At 42.5% G+C, this 24,680-nt stretch overlaps 1 protein-coding gene and 2 non-coding genes across 4 annotated transcripts; all 3 read left to right on the forward strand.

Moving 5' to 3' along the window:
* The first annotated feature begins 745 nt into the window (after nt 1–745).
* LOC133448680 (MAP kinase-activated protein kinase 2-like) lies at nt 746–5,454 on the forward strand. Of its 2 annotated transcripts, none has more exons than XM_061727443.1 (10): nt 746–1,113; nt 2,942–3,081; nt 3,644–3,708; nt 3,797–3,876; nt 3,973–4,099; nt 4,259–4,334; nt 4,424–4,548; nt 4,760–4,845; nt 4,943–5,023; nt 5,123–5,454. In XM_061727443.1, the coding sequence occupies exons 1-10, from the start codon at nt 895–897 to the stop codon at nt 5,336–5,338; spliced, it is 1,215 nt and encodes a 404-aa protein (XP_061583427.1). In that variant the 5' UTR covers nt 746–894; the 3' UTR covers nt 5,339–5,454. The 2 variants fall into 2 exon arrangements, with proteins under 2 accessions (XP_061583427.1, XP_061583428.1); XM_061727444.1 differs by having other exon boundaries at nt 4,946–5,023.
* A 15,806-nt stretch (nt 5,455–21,260) lies between these two features.
* trnat-ugu (transfer RNA threonine (anticodon UGU)) lies at nt 21,261–21,334 on the forward strand. The gene has a single exon. It is a non-coding gene; the product is annotated as a tRNA-Thr (tRNA).
* A 1,717-nt stretch (nt 21,335–23,051) lies between these two features.
* trnat-ugu (transfer RNA threonine (anticodon UGU)) lies at nt 23,052–23,125 on the forward strand. Its single transcript has one exon. It is a non-coding gene; the product is annotated as a tRNA-Thr (tRNA).
* The last annotated feature ends 1,555 nt before the right edge of the window (nt 23,126–24,680 follow it).

A 24,680-nucleotide genomic window follows, 5' to 3' on the forward strand; every position in this document is an offset into this window, starting at 1 on the left:
GAATCATAAATTCAGTTATTTGTATTTCTTGTATTTCATTTCCCGTGTTTGGAACAGAGTTATGCAGAGGAAAAAGGCGTATCTGCTCACAGCTAAACGCCTGTTGTTGTTGTTGTCTCATTAAAAGCTCATACCAGGAAATCCGATATTGCCCAACTCTGATCAAAACACAAGAGAAACTCACTCTCCAAACTATGAGAACATGTTTCTGTCTTGCAAGAGCAGACTTCATGTACACTCCAGAAGAATCACTGCATTACTGAATGGCCTCATTATTTTTTTAGCAGATCAAGTTTCCGTTTAGTCTCCGGTCTTCAGCCGTGTCCTCATTGTAATACAGCCGTGCGTCTTTACGCACGCTTGTTCCTTTAAGAAGACAACGGTGGATGAACTTGAGCCTCTCGGCGCTGACGTCAGGGCAGCGGAGAGGTCGGCGTTCCCGATTAAAGGCTGATTTATGGTTCCGCGTTACACCAACGCAGACCCTACGGCGTAGGGTACGCGGCGACGCGCAAAGGCCACGCCGTGATTTAACGCGGAACCATAATTCAGGCGAAACACACATCCGTGATGAGGACCAGGAAGGGGTACCACATTCCTGATGGCGATTTTTAATCTATTCTTTCTTTTCTTCACTCTTCATATTCAGTGTTAAATTGGATTAGTTTAAGTTGTCTGCGGCAACATAAGGGCACCGCTCAATTTCAGCCCTGCATGTGCATTTTTTTTTAATTTTTTTTTTTTTTTTGGGGGGGGGTGAGTGAGAGTGAAATTTGCCAGTATAGGAGCGAAAGTCTTCTTGAAGAATCACATTGAGAGCAAAACATTTTTCCTGGTGACATATTTTGTTCCCACTGTGGTCCGCTGCTACTGAGAAATTAAAAGGGAATAAAAATGCATGATAACGAGTGGGAGCAGAGCCCGGAGTCAGCCTGTGGAGCGGCGCTCAGCGGCCTCGCCGACGACCCGCCACCTGCATACTGTTCCCTGGAGTTCAGCAGACACGCAGTCACGGAGGACTACAAGATAACCACCCAAGTTCTTGGTCTGGGAATCAATGGCAAAGTGCTGGAGTGTTACTGTAAGAAAACAGGGGAGAAATGTGCCCTCAAGGTGTGTATTTGTATTTTATTTTTAAAGGAAAAGAACCAGGGACAGTACATATTAATAATACAATTTTCATGTAAATATGCTAGATTATAGCCAGTGTCTAATTTGCATCTTTAGTCCTTGGGGCAGGTTGATGTAAAAGAAGGTTCCGGACACACATACATTACATACAGTCCAAGAAAAGATGACACACAGCAGTAAAATACACTAATAAATACACAATAGAAGAAAATACAATACACTAAGATATAAGATAAAACATACAATAACATTGACTAAAATGTAATATCAGTGCAGACTTGATTCTCTAGAAGCCATGTTCTTAAGTGTTTAATGAAGGAGGTGAGGGTGGGTATGTCTCGTATGACATTTGGTTCTGTGTTCCATGTATGAGATGCTCGGTATGAAAACGCTGACTGCCCAAAAGCACTTTTTCTGAATGGGACAATACAGTCACCTCTAGATCCTGCTCTGGTTAACCTGTTCATGTTTTTCTTTATAAATATATTGAATGGAGGTGAAGCCAGACCATGGATGATTTTATATACAAGGATGCAATCTGAGTATTTCATTATATTGTCCCAGCTCAAAAGTTCATATTTCTTCAAGACTGCACAATGATGGTACGTGTTGGACTTTTTATCTAGAATTTTCAAAGACTGTTTGTATGCAATCTCAATAGGCCTTAGTGTGGATTTACATGCCATATAACATATTCCTCTGTTTATTATCCTGTTATGCTGTAGCTATGAACACGGCTTCTGTCACTGGATAGAAACGTAATCAGTCATGATCCATCAATCTGAATTGATAAATCGATTTAGCATTTAGCACATTAAACTATTAATTAGACATCAGTAAACAGTAGCCTGATGTAATTCTCGCTGATCTAGTATGGAGGAGCAAAACGGACATAATTGAAAAAAAAAGCAGAAATATATACATTTTGTTGCAGTCCTTGTTTTTCCTTTCCCTCCTCTCCTCTTTTTACTTTACCTTATGCATTTCTGCTACATTATGCAAATGAGGAGGGCTGCCCTGCATGGTCCAGCTCCTTTTCTATTAGTCAATAAACGGGAAGGATCCTGCTTCTTCCTGTTTATTGATCACTGAATAGATGGAGGAGTAGCCTAAAAAACAAATATGGCTTTGAGCAACCCAGACAGTGACAGTGTCTGGCATGCTTTGAGACAGTTTCCTCTCTGTTTAGTGTCTGGACAATAATCTTTTCTCTGTTAATGAATTATAACCATGTTTGCTGCTTACATTTAATACAAGTTGGAGTCTAAATTTTCTCTCATCTTATAAGACACATTCAGAAGTCAGCTCAAATGCAACCAAAGAAATAAAAAGCCCTTGAAAAATGAATGAGAAGTGCAGTCATGTGTTTTCTTTGGAAGGTTAGCCATGACCAAAAAAGTATGACGAAATGTTAAGAGTCATCCTGGTTAAGCAACAATGTGTGAGCAGTTTCTGCCTGGTGGCATGAAGAGAAAAGTCATGCAGTATTTGAGCCGTCCTCCCTCCTCTAGTATTCAGAATGGACCGTCCTCTGCAGGACAATTCAGATGAGAATCCACATTCAGAAGAAAACACGTGCACTTCAGTTGCAGCACTGCAGCCTTTAAATATGGATCACATTACTGAATGCACTCTTCAGTAATGTGATCAGTTTCATATTTTTCTGTAGAATTGCTGATCTAAAAGAATGTAGATTAACAATAGCGTTTATCTGCCTTGCAAAATGTTGTGAAGCCATGCTTTTGAACAATTTTAACATTCTTACAGCATAGATATTTCATTAAAATGTCTTATTTATATGTTGAATCAGATTCTCTATGACACTCCTAAAGCCCGACGGGAGGTTGAGCTGCACTGGCGAGCGTCTGGAGGCCCCCACATTGTGCGAATACTCAGCCTGTATGAGAACATGCACCAGGGGAAGAAATGTCTGCTCATTGTCATGGAATGGTAAGCATACCCAGCAGGATGTCGTTTTCTAGAAAAAAAATCTAGCAAATACTCTAATCACTATTTTAGATATCAGTCCTGCTGATGCAGTATGCAACAGCTGCAACACCATAAGCCCCTCAAGCTGAAACTCAGAGAAAGTAAAAGGGCAACATCTCAGAAAGTAAATATCAGATGCAATTCAATTCAAAATACTTTATTAATCCCCTGAGGGGAATTGATGTACAAATAAAGCTTATATAACTGAGTAATAATTTGCAAAAACACAAACTTGGACCTCAGACTAACTCGACTTTAGTTGTTGGTCTGAAATTATGTTAACTAAATAAGTAGTGTACACTTCCTATTACAGTAGCTGGATTTTTCTTCAAATGTCTGTTTTTTGCTCGAGTCATTTGAGTCTGCTTCCGCTCTGAAGACTGGACTCATCTGAGCAGTAAATTAGAGTTAGACACAATGACTTGCTTTGTTATAAAAATGTGATTGCTGTGGAGAGCGGTGGTTGTTTGCCAAGCGCTCCCTCACTGTCCCAGTTCTGATCTCTCTGTTAACTTTGTCTCAGTATGGAGGGAGGGGAGCTGTTCAGTCGCATTCAGGCCAGAGGGGACCAGGCCTTCACAGAGAGAGGTGAGTCACAGTTAACAGTTCACATCTATGTATTGCAGTTTACGTTTGTTGTGTTTGCTTTCATATCTTTGTTGCATGTGTCCATCAGAGGTGTCAGAGATCATGCATGACATTGGCACAGCCATAGAATACCTCCACCACATGGATATTGCCCACAGAGATGTTAAGGTATTGCTCTTGACAAAATAAGCCCTTGCAGAAACTGCAAGAGAATGTGTAGTTATGCATTTTGTTTTGTTTTGTCTCATTTAATTTATGTTTCAGCCTGAAAACCTGCTCTATACCACCAAGGAGAGTAACGCTACCCTGAAACTGACAGATTTTGGCTTTGCTAAGGAGACGACACTGCACAACTCCCTACAAACCCCCTGTTACACTCCATATTATGTCGGTGAGCATTTAGAAAAAATATAATCATTCATGTACCGTTACCATCATGGTTATTTAACTGGGTTGCTGACATTTAGTTGTATGTAGGTCGTACGTTTGTGAGTCTCTCATTCTTCACATCATTTTGTTGCTTGTTTTTCCGGATCTGTTTGTCATCCAGCACCAGAAGTGCTTGGACCAGAGAAATATGACAAGTCATGTGACATGTGGTCTCTGGGGGTAATCATGTACATTTTGTGAGTATCATGTATACCTGTGACTCATCCAACTTAATAATAGGACTATATCATAAACAGAAGCCAGTCTTCTCCTCTCTTTCTGCCAGATTGTGCGGGTTTCCTCCATTCTACTCAAACACAGGGCAGGCCATCTCTCCAGGCATGAAACGGAGGATCAGGTTGGGCCAGTATGAGTTTCCAAACCCAGAGTGGGCTGATGTTTCAGAGAAAGGTCAGGAAAAAAACAGATATTTCTGTTAATTTCAATAGTGTTGGATGTATTAAATTGGATTTTTTCAGTCTGTTTGCTCTAGAATATTACACCTTTGGAAATTCACATATTTTTACATTTAAGACATGTTGATAAGCTGTAACATTATTGGGTGCACGTTGCATTGAAGACCTGTCGGTTTGTTTAATTCTTAATTTCATGTTCCCTGCAGCCAAACAGCTCATCGTTCAGTTACTGAAGACAGACCCCAGTGAGAGGATGACAATTGGGCAATTCATGAATCATCCTTGGATTAGTGTATGTTTATACTTCCGAAGCCCTGAGTGTGTAAACATGTATAAGACTTATAAGTATAAGACGTGTAATACGGGTTGTTTATGCTTTTACACAGCAGCAGTCAATGGTGGTCCCTCCAACGCCTCTGCACACTTCTTGGGTTTTGACAGAGGACAAGGAGCTCTGGGACGACGTAAAAGTGAGAATTGTTCTACACAAATCTGTTTGTTTTCTAACTGTGGCCACAGAGCGGCAGCAAAGTGCTCGATCAGATTTACAGCATGAACTGTTTCAACAGGAGGAAATGACCAGCGCCCTGGCCACCATGCGCTTAGACTATGACCAGGTAAAGATCAAAGACCTGGACATATCTAACAACCCTCTGTTGAACAAGAGACGCAGGAGGCCGGTGGCCGGAGGATCTGATGGAGCAGAGGAAGCCGGCAGAGGGGACGGTCACGGAGGAGTAGAGTCTAACAGTCTCAGAGGGGTTACATTCACTGAACAAAAGTAGTGTAAAAGCCAGTATTTTTGTATCCACATATTGTACTTTGTATCATTGCACTCAATAGTCAAACAATTTCATGTATTTTTTGATTGTTGCTACTTGTATTAAATTTTGTGGTTGAAGTATGTTGCGTTTTTCTTTTTTATTATTACATATATTGAATAGGCTACTTATTGGTTTGAACAGTCCCTGCAGATACAGGGCATTTTGGGCCCTAAACATTCATTGATTTAGAGACGATAAAGCAGCCTTAGATTGAATTTTAGTCTAAGGATCTACATTCTGCAGTGATACGTCCCCTCCTCCTGACGCTTGTCAGAATATTCTTGTTGCAACAATTTGAATGAGTTACAGATGTCTAATGCTCTCACTGGGAGGCCACTACAGTAATTTACCCTACATGAAATTCTTTGACATAATATTTTTCATTATGGGTGTTTTTAATACCAAAAATATTATTTAGTTACAATTATCATGTGGGCTCTGACAATGAAAACCTTTTTCTAGAATCACACCCAGATTATTTATTTTTACTGTTTTTAATAACTTTTGAGGTGATCAGTGCTTATTGAAATCTTTTCTATACCACCATAAACAATACACATTTTCTCTTTGTTCAGTTGAAAGACATTTTGTTGATTTCAGTTGTTTACCTCCTTGAGGCGCTGACATTAGTCAAAGCATGATAGTCATTTGAAGAGAGTTCTACGTAAATGTTCATCTGCGAGAGCCCGGTTATGGCGTCTGCCTGAGCAGCAGCAGGTTTCCGAGCTCCGATCCCGTGTGCCCACTTTGCACCTCCATTTTGCCAAGTCGACCCTCAACTAACCCACTCAGTTCTACAAAGGCTTCTTGTTAACATTCTGAACAAAAATGCCAAGAAGGAAGCAACATAACCAGACTAAATTGGCGACGGACGGCGACGAAGACGATGAAGCTAGCAGCATGGACCACGCGTTGGTGGATGACGAGGTGGACTTGGAAGATGCTAATGAGGCTCACCAAGACAACGGTGCTAATATTTTAGCTGCCATTCGTTTGTTGAGAGCTGATTTTACTATCCAACTGCGCGAAGTCGTCTCGTCTAACCAAGAGATAAAGGAAGCAATTGGTGCTTTCTCTGAGAGGCTAAGCACGGCTGAGACCCGCATCTGCAAAGCTGAAGACGAAATCTCGGGGCTAACTGGCAAGGAAAAGTCCCTTCAAAAGAAAGTTCAAGAGCTTACATTGAAACTTGACGACCTCGAAAACAGACACCGAAGATCAAACCTACGGCTGATCGGCTTGCCCGAGAAAACTGAAGGGGGAGACGCGGTCGCATTTCTTCAAACCTGGCTGCCTGAAGTCCTCGGACCCGACGCGTTCCCGAGTCCCGTTGTTATTGAACGTGCGCACCGGCTGCCCGGCCGACAAGACCCGAGCGGACCCCCGCGCACTCTCATCATGAAGTTCCTCAACTATCAAGACAAAGTCCGGGTGATGAGAGCAGCTCGTAAAAAAGGAAAAGTGACGTACCGGGAGCACCACGTTATGTTCTTTCCAGACCTGTCTGTGGAGGTTCAGAAACAACGCCGTCAATACAACGATGTGAAGCTGAAGCTCCGGGAGCTGCAGCTGGACTTCGGGCTCGTATTTCCCGCAAAGATGAAGATCTTTCATAAAGGCAGCCGGCACCAATTCAACACACCAGAAGAAGTGGAAGCATTCATTCAACGGATCCGTCAGCAACGAGAGGGGTAAACAACTGTCAGCATTATGTCAAAATAGAACACATCACGTCTTGGCCACCTAGTGGTCAGATGAGTCACGCTCTGACAGTTTGACAGTTAAGAATATTGCCACGTTGATCCTGCACATTACAGTTGAATATGCTTGGATGCTTTCACTTGTGCATCTTTCATGGGCAGGGGCGTCTCTAGGATTGTGACACATCTGGGGCTTAGCCCTGAAAAGTTTATGATGTGCGCACTTAGAGCGCGCGCCCGAAAATTTTGGACATAGAGACATTGATTTATCACGTACAATTAGGTCTCTGCATGAATTCTGACTTCTACACCTACTGTCTTTGTTAATTTCTTGTTTGTAACTTTTTGGTGGCTTGTCCTAAAAAAAGAGGAAAATTCTCGACGTGGACGATTTGAGGGCGCAACGCACCCGAACCCTCTAGGGGGGTCCGGGGGCATGCCCCCCCGGAAAACTTTGAAAAATAGACTCAAAATGGTGCATTCTGGTGGTCTCAAAGCTCCATAATCACATCTTTTATCAATGCTAGAATACACACAAAAAAATCAGAATTTTTACAAAGAATGATGCATTTTGATAACATAATAACACGCATTCATCATCATGGGTAATTCTTCATGCACGAATAAATCTTGAAATGAAGATAATTATATCTTAAACTTCTAAAATGGCCAGAATCCCCCTTTCCCACCGAAAAAACTAGGGATGCACCGAAATGAAAATTGGAGGCCGAACCTGAAGCCGAATAAAATTTAAAGACTTGGCTGAATACTGAGTACCGAATAGCCTACAGAATGCGGTTGTTCAGAGTTTTTCATTTATTTTGCCATTTTTTTCACAATTGCATAGATAATAACAACAAAAACAGTAAACTAATGAGTTGAGCCACTGTCAAGCATTACATTTATTAACTGTAGTACCGCTATTATGAGAGGTTATTTCTCACAGTATTAGCCTAAAGGGACTTAAGTCTGATTTATGGTCCCGCATTACACCAACGCAGAGCCTACGGCGTAGGGTACGTGACGGTACGCACCGTACTGTGCGCGTCGCCGCGTAGCCTACGCCGTAGGCTCTGCGTCGATTTAACGCAGAACCATAATTCAGGCTTCACTCACTGCCGCAACGTGTTGCCTCCAGTCATTTCAAGAGCAGAAGCACACCGCAAAACACTGCATTGCATATTCAGCGCCGCACAGAGGCTCCCAAATGGAAATTATTTTTGATTTCTGAATGGATGAATAGATACGTCGCTTATTTTTTGCATATTATTTTTTTCTTTTCTGGCCTGGCGCAGCGCGTTTTCGAGTCCGTTGTTTGGGGATTTTTTTTTTTCCCCGTTCGTCGGAAGCCGCGGAAAGTTTTTGCTGAGACCAAAATCCGCGGAATTCCGCGGATCCGCGGAAGATTCTGATGCCTGCAGTATGTCCATAGGAAACGAATTGAACTCTGACAAGTCAGTCACGCACAAACACAGGCATGCACACTCACACAGACAGACACACACACAGACGCTCACACACAGTAACTTCAGTTCTATCTGTCTGTCTGTCTGTCTGTCTGTCTCTTTCTTTCAAACCCACTCTCTTCTTTCTTTCTTTCTTTCTTTCTTTCTTTCTTTCTTTCTTTCTTTCTTTCTTTCTTTCTTTCTTTCTTTCTTTACAATTGCATTTACATACAGATGCTAATAAAAGATCGTTTTTCTCATGTAATATCAACTAGCTGTTAGCTAGCTAACTACATTCCCTCTATAGTTCAAGCTGCAACACTCTTTTCAAAATTGTATTTTACATACATTTTTACATCCACATAATTTCTATTCCCATTACCTCTTTTATTGCTGACCACCTTTGGGGAGAAAAACGTGGAAATCTTTTTCTGTAACATCCCGAATACAAGTCATCTGAACAGCTTTCTGCCTGCTGCCTGCTGTTTTGACTCACGACGTGCGTCGTGCGACCTGGAGGTGTTAACCACTTGTGCGCCAAAGCCAAAGAAGTGGCTTGAAAAATAAATAAATAATAATAATAATAATTGTTAATTGAATTGTTACTCAAATCTGTCCACTGTTTTATCTAAGCATCAACATAAGAGGACCGTAGATTAACCTAAACACAAAAAAAAAAAAAAAAAAAGAAAAAAAAAAAGATTTTTTTTTTTTTTTAAATTCATATTCGGGGCTAATTAAAAAACATCCGGGGCTTTAGCCCCGAATGTTTTAGCCTAGGGACGCCACTGTTCATGGGGGTGACGGAAAACATGATTATTATTCACTGGGATCGGAGCGCTTTCTGTTGTTTTATTGTTTTTATTTATTTTCTCTCTTGCTCCTTTTTGAAGGATCAGAGAACAAAGCCGGGTCACTTCAAGTGGGGAGGGTTTTTCTGTGTATTTGATCACAGGGGGCGGGAAGGGTTAAGAGTTCTGTGTTGTGTTATAATGTTCTTGTATTTGAAATGTAAGGTGCTTTTTTTCACAGTAAGGGCAAAACAGTATCATCAGGGCCATGCCATAATCACAGTATTATTACATGAATAGGAGTTTAGATCTTCAGATAATTTCTTGGAATGTTAGAGGCCTAAGGAAATTAGTTAAAGTAAAGCAAGTTATGAATCGGATCAAACAATATGATCCCAAAATAGTTTTCTTACAAGAAACACATTTGCTTTCTAATGAAACAGGTCGCTTAAAGAAAAGGTGGCCAGGTCAAGTAGTCACATGTTCTTTTTCATCATATGCCAGGGGAATTGCAGTACTTGTCCATAAGTCTGTTCCTCTTCGTATTCAAAAGACAGTTCTGGATCCAGCGGGCAGATATATTATTATACAAGCTTCATTAATAAACCAAGACTTGATTCTTGTGAACTTATACGGTCCTAATAATGAAGAGCCAAACTTTTATAATAATGTATTTTTGCAAATTTCTTCTTTTCGGGGAATCATAATAATCGGGGGTGATTTTAACTGCGCCCTTGACCCAAAATTTGACCGCTCTTCAGGCATAGATCTAACCCATATAAGAAGCAGGAAGATAATTCACCAATTTATGGAGGAGCTTAACCTAATCGATATTTGGAGGGTTAAAAACCCGACAAAGAAGGAGTATTCTTGTCATTCAGCTACACATAATACATACAGTCGCATAGATTACTTTCTCGTGTCCAAATTGCTTGCTCCAGATGTCAATAATTGTGAATATAAGAGTATTCTCATTTCCGATCATGCTTTACTTATGCTTAACTATTCAACTACAACTGTTGTCAAAGGGAAAAGACTCTGGCGCCTTAGGCCACAATGGTTACAAAATCCCAAATTCCTCGACTATGCTGGTCAGAATATTGATGACTATTTTGAGTTAAATACAACAGAGACTTCCGCCTCAGTAAGATGGGAGGCCTTTAAAGCTTTTATTCGGGGTCAGACGATGGGATATACAAGAAATAAATCGAATAAACAATATCTAGAAATACTGGAGTTGGAAAGAGATATAAAGGAACTTGAAGTGGAAGTAACTGAAAACTTTAGTCAAGAAAAACAACAGAAATTAGCGATTTTAAAAGCTAAGTACAATAAGTTATCCACTAATAAAGCCCTGGCAGGATTAATTAGACTGAAGCAGACCTATTACGACCAGGGAGAGAAGGCAGGGAAATTACTTGCTTGGCGCTTAAAAACAGAGCAAAATGCAAGAACTATTACGGAGATTATCACTGACAATGGAGATAAAACATCAGACCCTCAAACAATTAATACGTTATTTGAAGCATATTACACACAGTTATACTCATCGGAATGTTCAGTGACTAATGACTCATTTCAAGATTTTTTTGATCAATTAACGCTCCCCTCTCTTACCGAGGAGGCTAAAGCTGATTTAGATTCTCCTATTACTCTAGCTGAAATATCTGAAGCAATTGACAAACTTAAAGGGGGAAAGGCGCCTGGCCCAGATGGGCTACCTACCGACATCTACAAAATGTTCAAGAATAAGTTATTATCTCCACTGTTAGATATGTTTGTAGAAAGCTTCAACTCCGGCAAACTCCCTCCGTCCATGTGTAATGCACTTATAACTCTAATACTGAAGCCTGGAAAACCAGCAACAAAATGCGATTCTTATCGGCCGATTTCGTTGATTAACTCTGATGCTAAAATACTTGCCAAAGTACTGGCACGAAGGCTTGAGAAGTACCTGCCTTTTCTCTCTGACCCAGACCAAAATGGATTTGTTAAGGGGCGGCAAGCTTTCCACTCCATTCGTAGGGTTCTCAATATTGTTTATGCAAAGACAGAACATCCAGATACAGCAGTGCTCTCGATTGACGCACAAAAAGCGTTTGATAGAGTCGAGCATCAATATCTCCACAAAGTACTCGAACGTTTTGGCCTCGGTCATTATTTCTCTAATTGGATTAAAGTCCTATATAACAACTCAGTAGCATCTGTATTAACAAATGACATTATATCCAATTCTTTTAATCTCACTAGAGGCACACGCCAAGGTTGCCCTCTTTCACCCCTTTTGTTTGTGTTGGCAATTGAGCCCTTGGCTATTGCTGTTAGGAGCAATCAAAATATTATAGGAATAAAAATAAATGAGACTGACAACAAAATAGGTTTATTTGCAGATGATATTGTATTTTTTTTATCTCATTTAGAACAATCACTGCACCACATGTTTAATGTCATTAGCTCTTTTAGTAAGCTGTCCGGCTACAAAATTAATGAGTCTAAATCTGCTATACTTTTCCTTAAACATTCAGAAAGAATAAAACCCTCTGTTCAAACCCCATTCAAGGTGATTAGGGATAGCTTCACATACCTTGGAATTAGAATCACTCCTAAAATTGTAGATTTAGTAGAGACAAATTACAATCCAGTGATAGAATCAGTCTCAGAATCAATTAATAGATGGTCATTGCTACCAATTTCCATGATAGGGCGGATCAGTATACTCAAAATGAATGTTCTTCCGAAATTCCTTTACCTCTTTCATTCCATTCCTCTTAGTCCTCCTATTAATTTTTTTTCAAAGATGAAAAGCATGTTTTGTAATTTTATATGGAACAACAGACGGGCTAGACTTCGCTTATCTTTGCTTTATCTCCCCTACGATAGAGGAGGCTTGAAAGTCCCAAACCTCCAATGGTATTATTGGGCTGCCCAACTCACTACTGCCTCCTGTTGGTTCTCGCAAAAAACGGCACAGTCCTGGATGAGTATGGAAAGAAGTATGTCTTCCCCTCTACCGCTCAATTTATACTTATATTCAGCTAAATTAAAAGAATTAAAAGCTTCAACACTTAACCCCTTTGTTAAGAATACAATCTTAGTATGGTATGAGGTTCATAAACACAAAGGTGAGATACCTGTGATATCTAAATTTACACCAATCTGGGGAAATAGTGATTTTAAACCTGGCCATAAAGATATGGGCTTCAAAATTTGGGCAAACAAAGGTCTTAGTAAAATCGGAGATTTATTTGACAACAACACTCTCTTGTCGTTTGTTGATCTGAAACAAAAATATGACATCCAACAAAATCATTGTGGCAGGGTGCGTGCCACGGGGGGCCCGACCGAAGGACGGAGAGACACAGGAATCGTGCAAACCCTTTTTTATTTCCGCTTTTTCTCACAACACCCACATGTGCACAAGCATCACCCAGACAGCAGCTCCTCCGACCCTTCGCTGCTGTCCAGCTCCGCCTTATAAGGCAGGCAGGTGGAGAGAATCAGCCACTCAGGCGGATGGGACACAGGTGCGTGTTCCATCCATCTCTCCAACCTGCCACACACCCCCAACGCCAACTTCGAGCCGGGGTCAGTCCGGCCGAGCCTACTCCCCCCCCCCCGCCCCCTCGGAGCGGGAGAGGAACCCTCCGGGCTTCCTGGTCGGGGGGTCGTCCCCGGCGTCGGCCTGACCTGCGGCACGGTCGCGGGGGTCGCCCCCGGCGTCGGCCCGCCCGCCGGGGAAGACGCTCTCGGGGCCGGGCCCATGGTGGCCTCGGGCCACCCGGTGCGTCCAGGACCGCGTCCCTCACGGCGCAGCCCCGCTCTGGAGCTGGTGCGTCCCGGACCACGTCCTCCTTCGTGACGCGGCCCCGCGCCAGCTGCCGGTCCGCCTCCGGGACCGCCTCCTCCTCCTCCGCGACGCAGCCCTGCGCGGGCTGCTGGTCCGCCCCCGTCTTCGCGGGACCCGCCGTCGCTGGAGGCTGCGCCTCCGCAGCCTCCTCCCCAGCCAACTCCGCCTCCGTCTCCGCCGCTGACTCCATCCCAGGAACCGTCGCCTGGCGGCCCGCAGCTTTTGCCTCGCGGCCCCAAAGCTGCTGCGCTAACAGCGCTGCCGCGGCGAACCTTAGACGGGGTGCAGGGATGGGTCGCTCCGTCGGTCCCGCCGTCTCGGGAGCCGTCGCCGCCAGCTCCTCCCGCGCTGCTGGCGCAGGGGTGGGTCTCCCCGCGGCCACGAGCGCCTCCATCGCGGCCAGCTGCCGCTCGCCCTGGTCCCGGAACATGGCCGTCATGCCCGCCATGGCCTGGACGAGCGCGTCCAGGGCCCGCTCCATGCGTCCCCTCCTCCGCCCTTCGAAGCCCCACGTTGGGCGCCAGATGTGGCAGGGTGCGTGCCACGGGGGGCCCGACCGAAGGACGGAGAGACACAGGAATCGTGCAAACCCTTTTTTATTTCCGCTTTTTCTCACAACACCCACATGTGCACAAGCATCACCCAGACAGCAGCTCCTCCGACCCTTCGCTGCTGTCCAGCTCCGCCTTATAAGGCAGGCAGGTGGAGAGAATCAGCCACTCAGGCGGATGGGACACAGGTGCGTGTTCCATCCATCTCTCCAACCTGCCACAATCATTTTTTCAAATACCTGCAGATAAGAAGCTATATATTTAAGTTACAGAAGTCTTTATCTATACCTACTCTTAGCCCTATAGAAGAAATAGCTACAAATCAACACCCTAAGAAGGGACTGACTTCAAGCTTCTATGCATCAATCATGGAAGGATCAAAGGTTTCCTCAGATGGGAAAAGATTGGCATGGTGTGAGGATTTAAATTCAGTAATTTCCATTGAGGATTGGCAAAAGACTTGCTTAAAATCCCAAACACAAACAATAAATACCCATTTTAAACTACTTCAGTATAAGTGGATAATGAGGTTATATGTAACACCAACTCAACTAAATAAATTCAACCCCAACAACCCTGACACGTGCTACAAGTGTGGTAGAAAAGGCACACTATATCATTGCCTATGGGATTGCCCAATGATTCAGACCTTTTGGAGTGAAGTGATAGATATGATTTTGAAGGTTACAGGTGTAAAACTAATATTAGACCCCAAACTTTGTATTCTGGGTATTTTCCCTGTTAACCCTAACCTCACCAAGGCAATTAAATCTATGATTATTTTTTGCATGTTACAAGCCAAATACACTATAGCAAAGTCATGGAAATCCACTACTAAGCCAAGTATTAGTGTCTGGCTTGCAGGACTATCAGATTCGCTGGCACTGGAAAAACTCACCTTCACGTTAAAGGGTAAATATTTAATCTTTGACAGTATGTGGAGATCTTTTATGGTGTTCTTGGAGGGGAGGAAAGCATTGGAGGCAGTTTCCCCCTGTATGTAAGCCATCAACAAGCAAAATTACCATATATTTATTAAACGTCTGATTGTTTATTTCTTTTTCACTTCTTTTATTTTTTATTTGAAATGCTTTTCTTCAAGATTATTATTTATCTGGATTCTTGGACTGTAAATAACACATGCTACTGCCCTATGATGTTTGGATCATTCAAGAAGAGCCTTATTGTGACAGTTTTGTTCTGCACCTGAATTTTATTTGTTGTATGTGAATATTTACTCTGAAAAATTAATAAACACACTTGTTTAAAAAAAAATGTTCATCTGCATATCTGCAATAAGAAACATCCATCCATCCATCCATCCATCCATTTTCTTTAAGAGTAAAGGGTTTGGATCTGTTACAACAGAATATTTGTTGGAGAAATCTGTTTCTGCACTCCAACTTTGCAGCTGCAAGAATGAAGACATAAGACAGACAGAGGCTAGATTCAACAATCTTATTACTTGTACAAGGAGTAGACAGACAGCTTAACACCAAGCATCAGCTTCCTCCTGACTACTGAAGTTAATACAGATGTAAACCATATATATACTCCATAGTTACAAATCAATCATATTGATAGCATTCAGTTGTCTCCAATGTTTATCAGATTCAATCATGACTATCAATCACAGTCTTGTAGTTCCATTCAATAGGTCCAAAGTCGCTTCCAATACTCATTTTCACAGTATCTTTCCACTTGTAATGCTGTGAGTATAATGATAGTTACAGACACTATAAAACATAAATAATTTTGCATACATTTTTATTACAATATTCAACATGTTTTTGAAATGAATGGGGGAAGCCAGAGTACCTGGAGAATGGTAAATGACTTACACTTATATAGTGCTTTCCAGCTGTACTCCTACAGCACCAAAGCGCTTTACACTGTAGACATTCACACACACACGTACAGGTTGTCGGCGGAGCTGCCATTTGTAATGGTGAGTTATAGCCAGGAGGTGTCGCACTAGTATTTTTTATTTATTTATTTATTTTTTTTTATTTTATTGGCTTTGTCTCGAACACAACAAAACCCAATCAAATTAAAAGCATCAAAATATAAAAAAAAAGCAAAACAATTTAACAGTCTCATTCAAAAATAAAACACACAGCAAAACAATGTGTTCGAGAGGGAACAGGAGGAAGCAGAACGCTTATTTAGTCCTGTCCCTTCCTCACAATATCATATCATATATAACCTATAAAAATTAAATAAAATTAAAAGAAAAGAAAGAGAAGAAAAGAAAAGAAAGGAAAAAGACAAAATAACAAAAAATAAATAAATACAACACAAACAACCAATAAGCAATATCAGTAATTATAATCATAATTGAACCGGTCTCCTACAATATCCTAAATTAAAGAGTCCAATCTCCCAGTCACCTCTACAATGATCCACGAACAGCCTTGAATGCTGGCAGTTATATTTGTATCTTATATAATCCATCCACAATGAACAAAATAATAATCAAGAAATACATATGTAAAGTAAATTACTTTCTTTAGAGGTCCCCATTTTAATACTTGTCAAGAATTGCTTTCTTGTATGTGTTTTTAAACTGTATAGAGTTAGTGCTATGTTTGATTTCATCATGTAGACCATTCCACAAAGTTACCCCACAGACTGATTTGCACATGGTTTTAAGAGTAGTGCGTACACATGGTTGTTTAAAATGTAATTTTCCTCTTAGACTATATTGTCCTTTAGCTTGGTAGTATGAGGTCATGACCTGTAAAGAGAGGCCGAAGAAGAATAAAAGTTATCTTGCAGCATCCTGATCGTTGTGTCCTTGAATACAGAGTATAGAGGAACAATACATGGTGTCAGTAGTTGAGAATCCACGACAGACAGAGTCTAGTGGCACAGACAACTAGTCGGAGCTGCTTACCGGTGAGGTGACCTGTGGAGAAGAGGAATGAATGAGCGAGTCGGCGAATGCTAACAAGCTATCGGCAAGCTAACAACATTCAACATGGACCACATATTCACCATCACACCACCGGGACCGGTCGACATTGAGCCGAGTTTGTGGCCTGCATGGATAAAAAAGTTTGAACGCTTCCGACTCGCGTCTGGATTAAAGACAAAGACGGAGCGTGCCAGGGGAACTCTCTCATCTACACAATGGGTCATAGAGCTGATGATATCCTCTCGTAACTGCGGCTGGCAGAAGACAAACAAAATGACTATGATGAAGTGAAACAGGCTTTTGATCAACACTTCGTGGGATTGCACAACGTAATTTTTGAACGAGCCAAGTTTAATGAGATGTCAGGAAGTCGGCGAATCTGCAGAGAATTTCATCATCTCAGTAAGTTAGCTGAACATTGCAACTATGGCGTCCTACGTGAGGAAATTATCTGAGATAGGATTGTGGTCGGCATACGTGATGCGAAACTGTCTGAAAGACTACAATCCAAATCTGGATTTAGCTTCCATTTAGAGTTCCATTATGATGCAATAAAGCGCCATGCACATGGGGATCTTATATAAACATTCCCAAACTCTCAGAGACTCATTTCAGCTTTGGTGCTGGTGCTGAGAGGACAATCATCACATACAAGAGAAACAAAATACAAGTCATTTACAAGATGTGTCAAGAATTAGAGCAGCTGAAAGTCAGATTTAAGGAGTTAATGGACAGAAGGAACAATTCCTGCTTTCAGTTGAAACTGATACGGCCAATTTTATACCACGTGGCAAAATCTCTGAGCGTGTTTCAGAATTCAGGGATTGCTAATAGTGCTGTTGCACCCAAGGGCAGTCATCAATCAGAAGCAGACGCCATGGCAGAACAGGCAGATCTGGAGAGTTTTGTTGACCTGATCAATCAGATGTTAAAGCCAGATCCTGCTGAAAGAATCACTCCCAGCCAGGTGTTGCAGCATCCTTTTATTACAATGCATCATCTCATGGACTTGTTTCATGTCAGCTCACATGTAAAATCCTGCTATGATTTGATGTCCACCAGCATTTTCTTGGATTCACACTTGGAGCAGGATGAGAACAAAACCACTCAAGAGCCACCCCAGACAGTGTCAGAGAAATGTTGTACAAGCAGCAAAAAGAGGGCAAAGAAAAGAAAATTAGCAGATGAAGTGACGGCAGAGCTCAGGATCTGCAAGAGCATTTCTCCACCGAGAAAAAGAATCAGAATTTGTGAAAAAAGCTCTTGTCGAAAAAGACATCGTAGTGAAATTTCAGAGTTCAGCATCACAGCTATCTCATTCCCACCAAGAAAGAGGAGGAAGATCGAAAAGGTAAATAACTTGGCAACAGCAAACATCTCTAAGTATGTTCCTATGACTGAGATTGTTTGTCCAGCGAGTAAGGGGACAAAAGATGAAATGGACCCATTAATAGAAAGTCTGTCTAAGTCCTTTCAGAATATCGAGGTTGCTTGTTCAGAAGGTACATGTAAGAGGCGGGAAAAGGTACAGGACTTCAAACTTGTGAGCACTTCTAAGACCGTTTCTTCAGTTAAGAGCTCCTCAGAAAAGAAAATGGACTTGGAAATTCCCATTCCCACTAACAAAGCCACTTTTATTCATAGCCCACAAAAACAATTTAAAACCAAAACATCAAGCAATATGAAAGTAGTGGAGACCCCAATGCATGTTCTTCTGCTACGCCATCTTCATCAGATAGCAAATCAGATAGGACAAAAGAAAAAAATAACTTGAAAATGTCCATTCCAGGGGGGCACGGTGGGGCAGCTGGTAGTGCAGCCGTCTCACAGCAAGAAGGTCCTGGGTTCAATTCCCGCCGGGGACGCTGAAGTGCGTGTTAGTTCCCCCATGACTTCCGCACCACACCCTGGGTGGGGTTGGAGAAAGGATCTTTCTGTGTGGAGTTTGCATGTTCTCCCCGTGTTCCCTTGGGTAGCTAATGTGAGCTACCCTCATAAAAAACATACAGTCCTGGGCTCTACTGCCCCCTCTTGCCAACTGGGGAACAGATGTGGTGGGGAGGATCTGGCCGGCTTCAAAGCGCTACGTCCGGCCGGAGAAACCCCACCCTGTCTGGTGAAAAGATGCGGCCTGCTCACTCCTCAGGTTAAGGAGGAGACCTGAGCTCAGTGCAGGAACTCCCTGGGTTGGCAGAGGGAGCAATGCCCAGGACTGTCACTTAGGTATGAGCACTGGGTGATGAAATGGGTAAAAAAAAAAAAGAAAATGTCCATTCCCAGTAGGGGGACAAAAGATGAAATGGACCTATTATTAGAAAGTCTCTCTAAGGCAAATGCAAATACAGACTCAGGGCTCAACAACATAACATTCTGCCATTATTTGGTTGTCGTACCCAAACGCAGGAGGTGGAGATGCCAGGAGTACAAACAAAAGTCATTTAATCATAAAAAGGCTTCACAAACAAAACAAAAAATAAACCCAAAAGACAGAGCAAAAAGCTCAGGCCGAGCAGAGCACATGCAAAAGCACATAGTTGGTGGCTCCACAGAACCAGGGAAAACCCACAGACGGCCCTCCAGGGAGGAAGGAAAGAACAGGACAACATATAGAGACAGGGCTGACAAGACACAGCTGCAAACAATCAGGGGAGATTGGAACCAGGCAAGTGTAATAGTCCAAAAAGGAACCAGACTTTCAAAATAAAACAGGAAGCAGGTCCCAAACACAAGATTAAAACTAGACCAAGTAAAACACAACAAATGAAACTGAAAACCCAAACCATAACAAAAACAGACGATAAAAAGGCAGACTAGAGTCTGCCTGCTCTCCTGTGCCTCTCTTCCTTTTTCACTGCGTTTGACGACTTCATGTGGTCGTGACGTTCTTCTGCAGACTTCTGCAGAAGAACGCCACAAGTCATAACCCTCTGGTATGACTTTTTTTACTTTGTTGGGGCGGGGAAATATTTCAGACATTTCTTGGAAGCACGGTGGTCTGTAATAGTGTGTCTAGCAACAATAGGTTCATAAGAGAACAAATTAATCTGACAAACAGGAACCAGACATGCTTCCATCCATCCATTATCTATACTCGCTTTATCCTTTGCAGGGTCACGGGGGTCTGCTGGAGCCTATCCCAGCTAATTTTTAGGCGAGAGGCAGGGGTTACACCCTGGACAGGTCACCAGTCCATCACAGGACATGCTTCCAACCATACAAATATAAGAATAGCAGCTGTCCTGCATGTTTCAGGTGTCCTCCGCTCTAACACACCTGGCTCAAACTGGTGGAGGCCGCCGACACTGACAGACCTGTGGAGACCGCAAATGAAAGGCGGTGGTGATCTAATCAGGTGTGTTAAGGCAGGGAAACATCTAAATCAGGCCAGACTCTGGCTCCTGAGGACCAGGGTCAGAGAACAGCATGTCCAACCTTCAGAAGTGCAAATTACATTGAAATGAATGGGTGGCCATTTTCGGTGTTCCATCCAGTTAATATTATAGATACATGCACCACACCCACAGCACGCCTACTTCCTGATTGTACTCTGAAATCTACACCCTTTTCTTCTGTAAATACACACCCATTTTTTCATGTCTTTATATAAACTTTGCTGGGGGCAGGACCGTTGTAGTTCGCTGCTTGTGCGCCCACCCTTGCATGCAAGAAAATAAGATGTCTCAGCCTCTTTCTTCAGATCACTGTGTTTTTTCTCTCTAGCAAGGATTTTTCCATGTACATGAGCAGTTTTTAGAAGAATAATTTCAGAAAAAAAGCCACAATAGTAGCAGACAATTTGTACATATCACTTTCCCACCAATCGAGAATCACAGTATGATGAAAAGATTGATTTGACGGTTTGCGGCGATTAAGTTGCTCCCGCACAGCAATCTAAAACAGGCAGAACATCATTTGTTTTGATACTTAACATCTATAACATGCAGACATAAAAGCGTTACTTTGGACCTTTATTTTATGACTTTAGTAGAGTAAAAACAATCTGCAATTAGCTTACCATGCTAATTCCGCGACCATGTTTCCTTTTCCTCCGGTTATCTTCCTCCTGGTAGGACTGTATGGCTTCCAGCACTCTCTTGTGCTTCTCGACGGCGTTCTCCCTCGCCGCTTGAAGCCTTCTCTCCCCACTTTGCATATTAGTACGATATAAACGCCACATAAAAAGCAGCATCTCTATCAAAACAGACAAACGCACAAATGAGTACGTCACAGCGGCTTCGCTCCAACTCCACCTACTTACTTCCACCTATCTGATTGGTCCATACAGATAAAACTTTGTGCCTCAAGCCCCACAATACGTTTTGACGTACATGCACGAAAATTGGTACACACCTGTATCATGTCGTAACTTAAAGAAAAGTCCCTTGGCGCCATGGCCGGAACCAAACAAGAAGTCGGCCATAGTGAATTAATCGTGTAATTTTGGCGCAATTTATGCAACGATGGGCATTACTTTTCTCAGTCAAAAGCTGAATGGACCCTAGCGGGAGAGCTCATCACGCTGCTTGAGTTCTTCTGCCGGGAATCGTCAGAGAACATGCGCTGGGTCAAGGAGGAGGAGCCCCCCTTCCGGGAAACACGCCTGGCTCTAAGCAGTAAGTGAGAGGTTGTGGAGGCCCTGTGGCTTAGTTGGTCAAAGCACCTGTCTTGTAAACAGGAGATCCTGGGTTCAAATCCCAGCAGAGCCTCTAAACTCATCTGTCTTTGGATGAGAAAAAGATTATAGATGACTCGTTCAACCATGGTGGTGAAATGGAAAAATGACATGTAGCTTAAAAAATAAGAAAGGCCAATTGAATGTTTCTTACAAAAAAGTGAATTCACCCATTCCTGTCTTAAAGTTCTTCTAAGAGATGTGGACTGCTTTAGAGGGAGGTAATGTCTGGTTCTTCTCCTTTTAGTCACTTTAATTCTTTGCTGTTCTTCACTCGTGCCACAAGGTGGGTGTTGCGGTCTCCACACAAAAAACATTGGAATATGGCTCGAAAATGGAAACCACAACATCATGAAGGACACCAACAAAAGAGCACAAGTTTAACAGCTTTTATTTAAGCAAACCTCCCAAAAATAAATACACTGGCAGAAATCATAATACTCACTATAAGGAAAAAAGGGACCTGGAGATGCCGGCTGAACTAAGGAGGATGGGGGGGGCACAGCCCACCCCTTTAAAGGGACGTCGAAGCTGGAACCCCCTCCCTAACTCAAAACCCAACTAACTATAAACAAATGAGCAAACGACCTAAAATAAAGACTACCGGCCATCTCCAGGCCCAAACTAAACTAAACTAAGGATCAGAATTAAACAAACGCTAACAAAAGAGCATCCAGTTTGGTGTTGCTTGGTCTGTGTCTCCTGGCACACTGAGCAGAGAGGAGCTTTATAAGCTGATGGGAATCAGTTCAGGTGTGCCAGTCCAGGTGTGGTATTCTGAGATGGGAGGAGACAAGATTAATTAGATTATTGAGAATGCTGTGTGTTGGGAGAGAGAGTCATGGCCACACGCAACAGTGGGGTACTCCTCCAATTCTTCTTGACCAAATGTGTATTTCTTTACGTGGTGTGTCTGACAGTCAGTTACTTTCCAAGTGTGACCTCACTTAAAAAGGTCTCTACTTGGTTTGGGAGACTGTGCATGTAACTCAAGATGTTGTAAACCAGGCCTGGATCAAACATGCACATACATACATACGTACATACGAAAAAGAAACACTCACCACGAAGGCCGGTTAGCTCAGAACGTCAGAGCCTGGTGCTAATAACGACAAGGTCATGGGGTCAGTCCCCATACTGGCCAAACTGTTTACCACTAAAACTCAGGTTATCATTGGAAGTTTCAGATTATAAAAATTGTATTTGACCTGTCCAGGGGTCTGCCTCTCGCCTGATAATTAGCTGGGATAGGCTCCAGCAGACCCCTGTGACCCTGCAAAGAATATAGCGGGTATAGATAATGGATGGATGTACTTTCTCTGACATACTCATCCATTTAACAAAAGTGTCCATAAACTGGAAGTACATCAGTTATCAATTCTGTAAAGCTGAAATAAACGTGTATGTTTGATTGAATCAGAAACATTAGTCAACAAAATGTAAAATTTGAAGTGAAGAGTTCAAGTTTTTGGAGAATCTCTACTCTCTCCGTATATTTGCAATAACTCGAGACGGTAGCTAAACTGAAGTGACTTAAAGAGTGAATGTGAGGTAGAACACTAGAACTTACTGTCTCAAGTCTCTTTAACCACAGAGGGACTAAAACTCTCAACCTTCTTATCCAAAGTCAGATGCCTTGTCCTTTAGGACGTGTGGTCCATCAATGGCTTCTGTTTCTCATTCCATCATGTCACACCTCTAAAGGTCTCACTGTTTTGATGTCTGAGACGAGGTAAGTGTGAGGTTGTGGAGGCCCTGTGGCTTAGTTGGTCAAAGCACCTGTCTTGTAAACAGGAGATCCTGGGTTCAAATCCCAGCAGAGCCTCTAAACTCATCTGTCTTTGGATGAGAAAAAGATTATAGATGTCTTGTTCAACCATGGTGGTGAAATGGAAAAATGACATGTAGCTTAAAAAATAAGAAAGGCCAATTGAATGTTTCTTAAAAAAAAGTTAATTCACACATTCCAGTCTTACAGTTCTTCTAAAGCCCCTTTCACACAGCCAGTTCGAGGTGGGAACGTTGCGCCTTTAAGCCGCCTCGCTGTTCTGTGTGAAAGTCACGGAGGCGGAATGGGGGGCCAAGTGGCCCCACCAATAAGCCGGCAGCGGAGGTAGTCACAGAGCCGTCACAGAGACGAAACGGGGTCTGTGTGAATGACACAGCCGGCATGCCGCTGACATGACGGTCGGACTGACGCTGTCGTCACGCCTCTGATTGCGGAACGCCGGCATGCTGTGTGAATTTACAGACGGGAGCGGCGTTATGCCGGCGTTGTATGGTTCTGTGTGAACCAACAAAGGCGGCGTATTGGCAGGACTTCTTTACACCAATATTGCGGAATCTCTGTGTGAAAGGGGCTTAAGAGATGTGGACTGCTTTAGAGGGAGGTAATGTCTGGTTCTTCTCCTTTTAGTCACTTTAATGCTTTGCTGTTCTTCACTCGTGCCACAAGGTGGGGTACTCCTCCAATTCTTCTTGACCAAATGTGTATTTCTTTACATGGTGTGTCTGACAGTCAGTTACTTTCCAAGTGTGACCTCACTTAAAAAGGTCTCTACTTGGTTTGGGAGACTGTGCATGTAACTCAAGATGTTGTAAACCAGGCCTGGATCAAACATGAACATACGTACATACGTACATACGAAAAAGAAACACTCACCACGAAGGCCGGTTAGCTCAGAACGTCAGAGCCTGGTGCTAATAACGACAAGGTTAAGGGTTCAGTCCCCATACTGGCCAAACTGTTTACCACTAAAACTTGGGTTATCGTTGAAAGTTTAAAAAAAGAAAAAAAGATTATAGATGTCCTGTTCAACCATGGTGGTGAAATGGAAAAATTACATGTAGCTTAAAAAAAAAGAAAGGCACCTTGAAGGTTTCTTAACCAAAGTTAATTCACACATTCTAGTCTTACAGTTCTTCTAAGAGATGTGGACTGCTTTAGAGGGAGGTAATGTCTGGTTCTTCTCCTTTTAGTCACTTTAATGCTTTGCTGTTCTTCACTCGTGCCACAAGGTGGGGTACTCCTTCAATTCTTCTTGACCAAATGTGTATTTCTTTACGTGGTGTGTCTGACAATCAGTTACTTTCCAAGTGTGACCTCACTTAAAAAGGTCTCTACTTGGTTTGGGAGACTGTGCATGTAACTCAAGATGTTGTAAACCAGGCCTGGATCAAACATGCACATAAATACATACAAAAAAGAAATACTCCGCACGAAGGCCGGTTAGCTCAGAACGTCAAAGCCTGGTGCTAATAACGACAAGGTTAAGGGTTCAGTCCCCATACTGGCCAAACTGTTTACCACTAAAACTTGGGTTATCGTTGAAAGTTTCAGATTATAAAAATTGTATTTGACCTGTCCAGGGGTCTGCCTC

The sequence above is a fragment of the Cololabis saira genome, chromosome 8, assembly GCF_033807715.1.
Source record: "Cololabis saira isolate AMF1-May2022 chromosome 8, fColSai1.1, whole genome shotgun sequence".
Taxonomy (NCBI): Eukaryota; Metazoa; Chordata; class Actinopteri; order Beloniformes; family Belonidae; genus Cololabis; species Cololabis saira.

Excerpts from the sequence above, each read along its gene's own strand:
- LOC133448680 (XM_061727443.1), top strand. The coding sequence starts at position 895 with ATGCATGATAACGAGTGGGAGCAGAGCCCGGAGTCAGCCTGTGGAGCG. Across the intron at positions 4,335-4,423 it reads GGGGTAATCATGTACATTTT|ATTGTGCGGGTTTCCTCCAT; the intron begins GTGAGTATCATG and ends TCTTTCTGCCAG. Across the intron at positions 4,549-4,759 it reads GGCTGATGTTTCAGAGAAAG|CCAAACAGCTCATCGTTCAG; the intron begins GTCAGGAAAAAA and ends TGTTCCCTGCAG.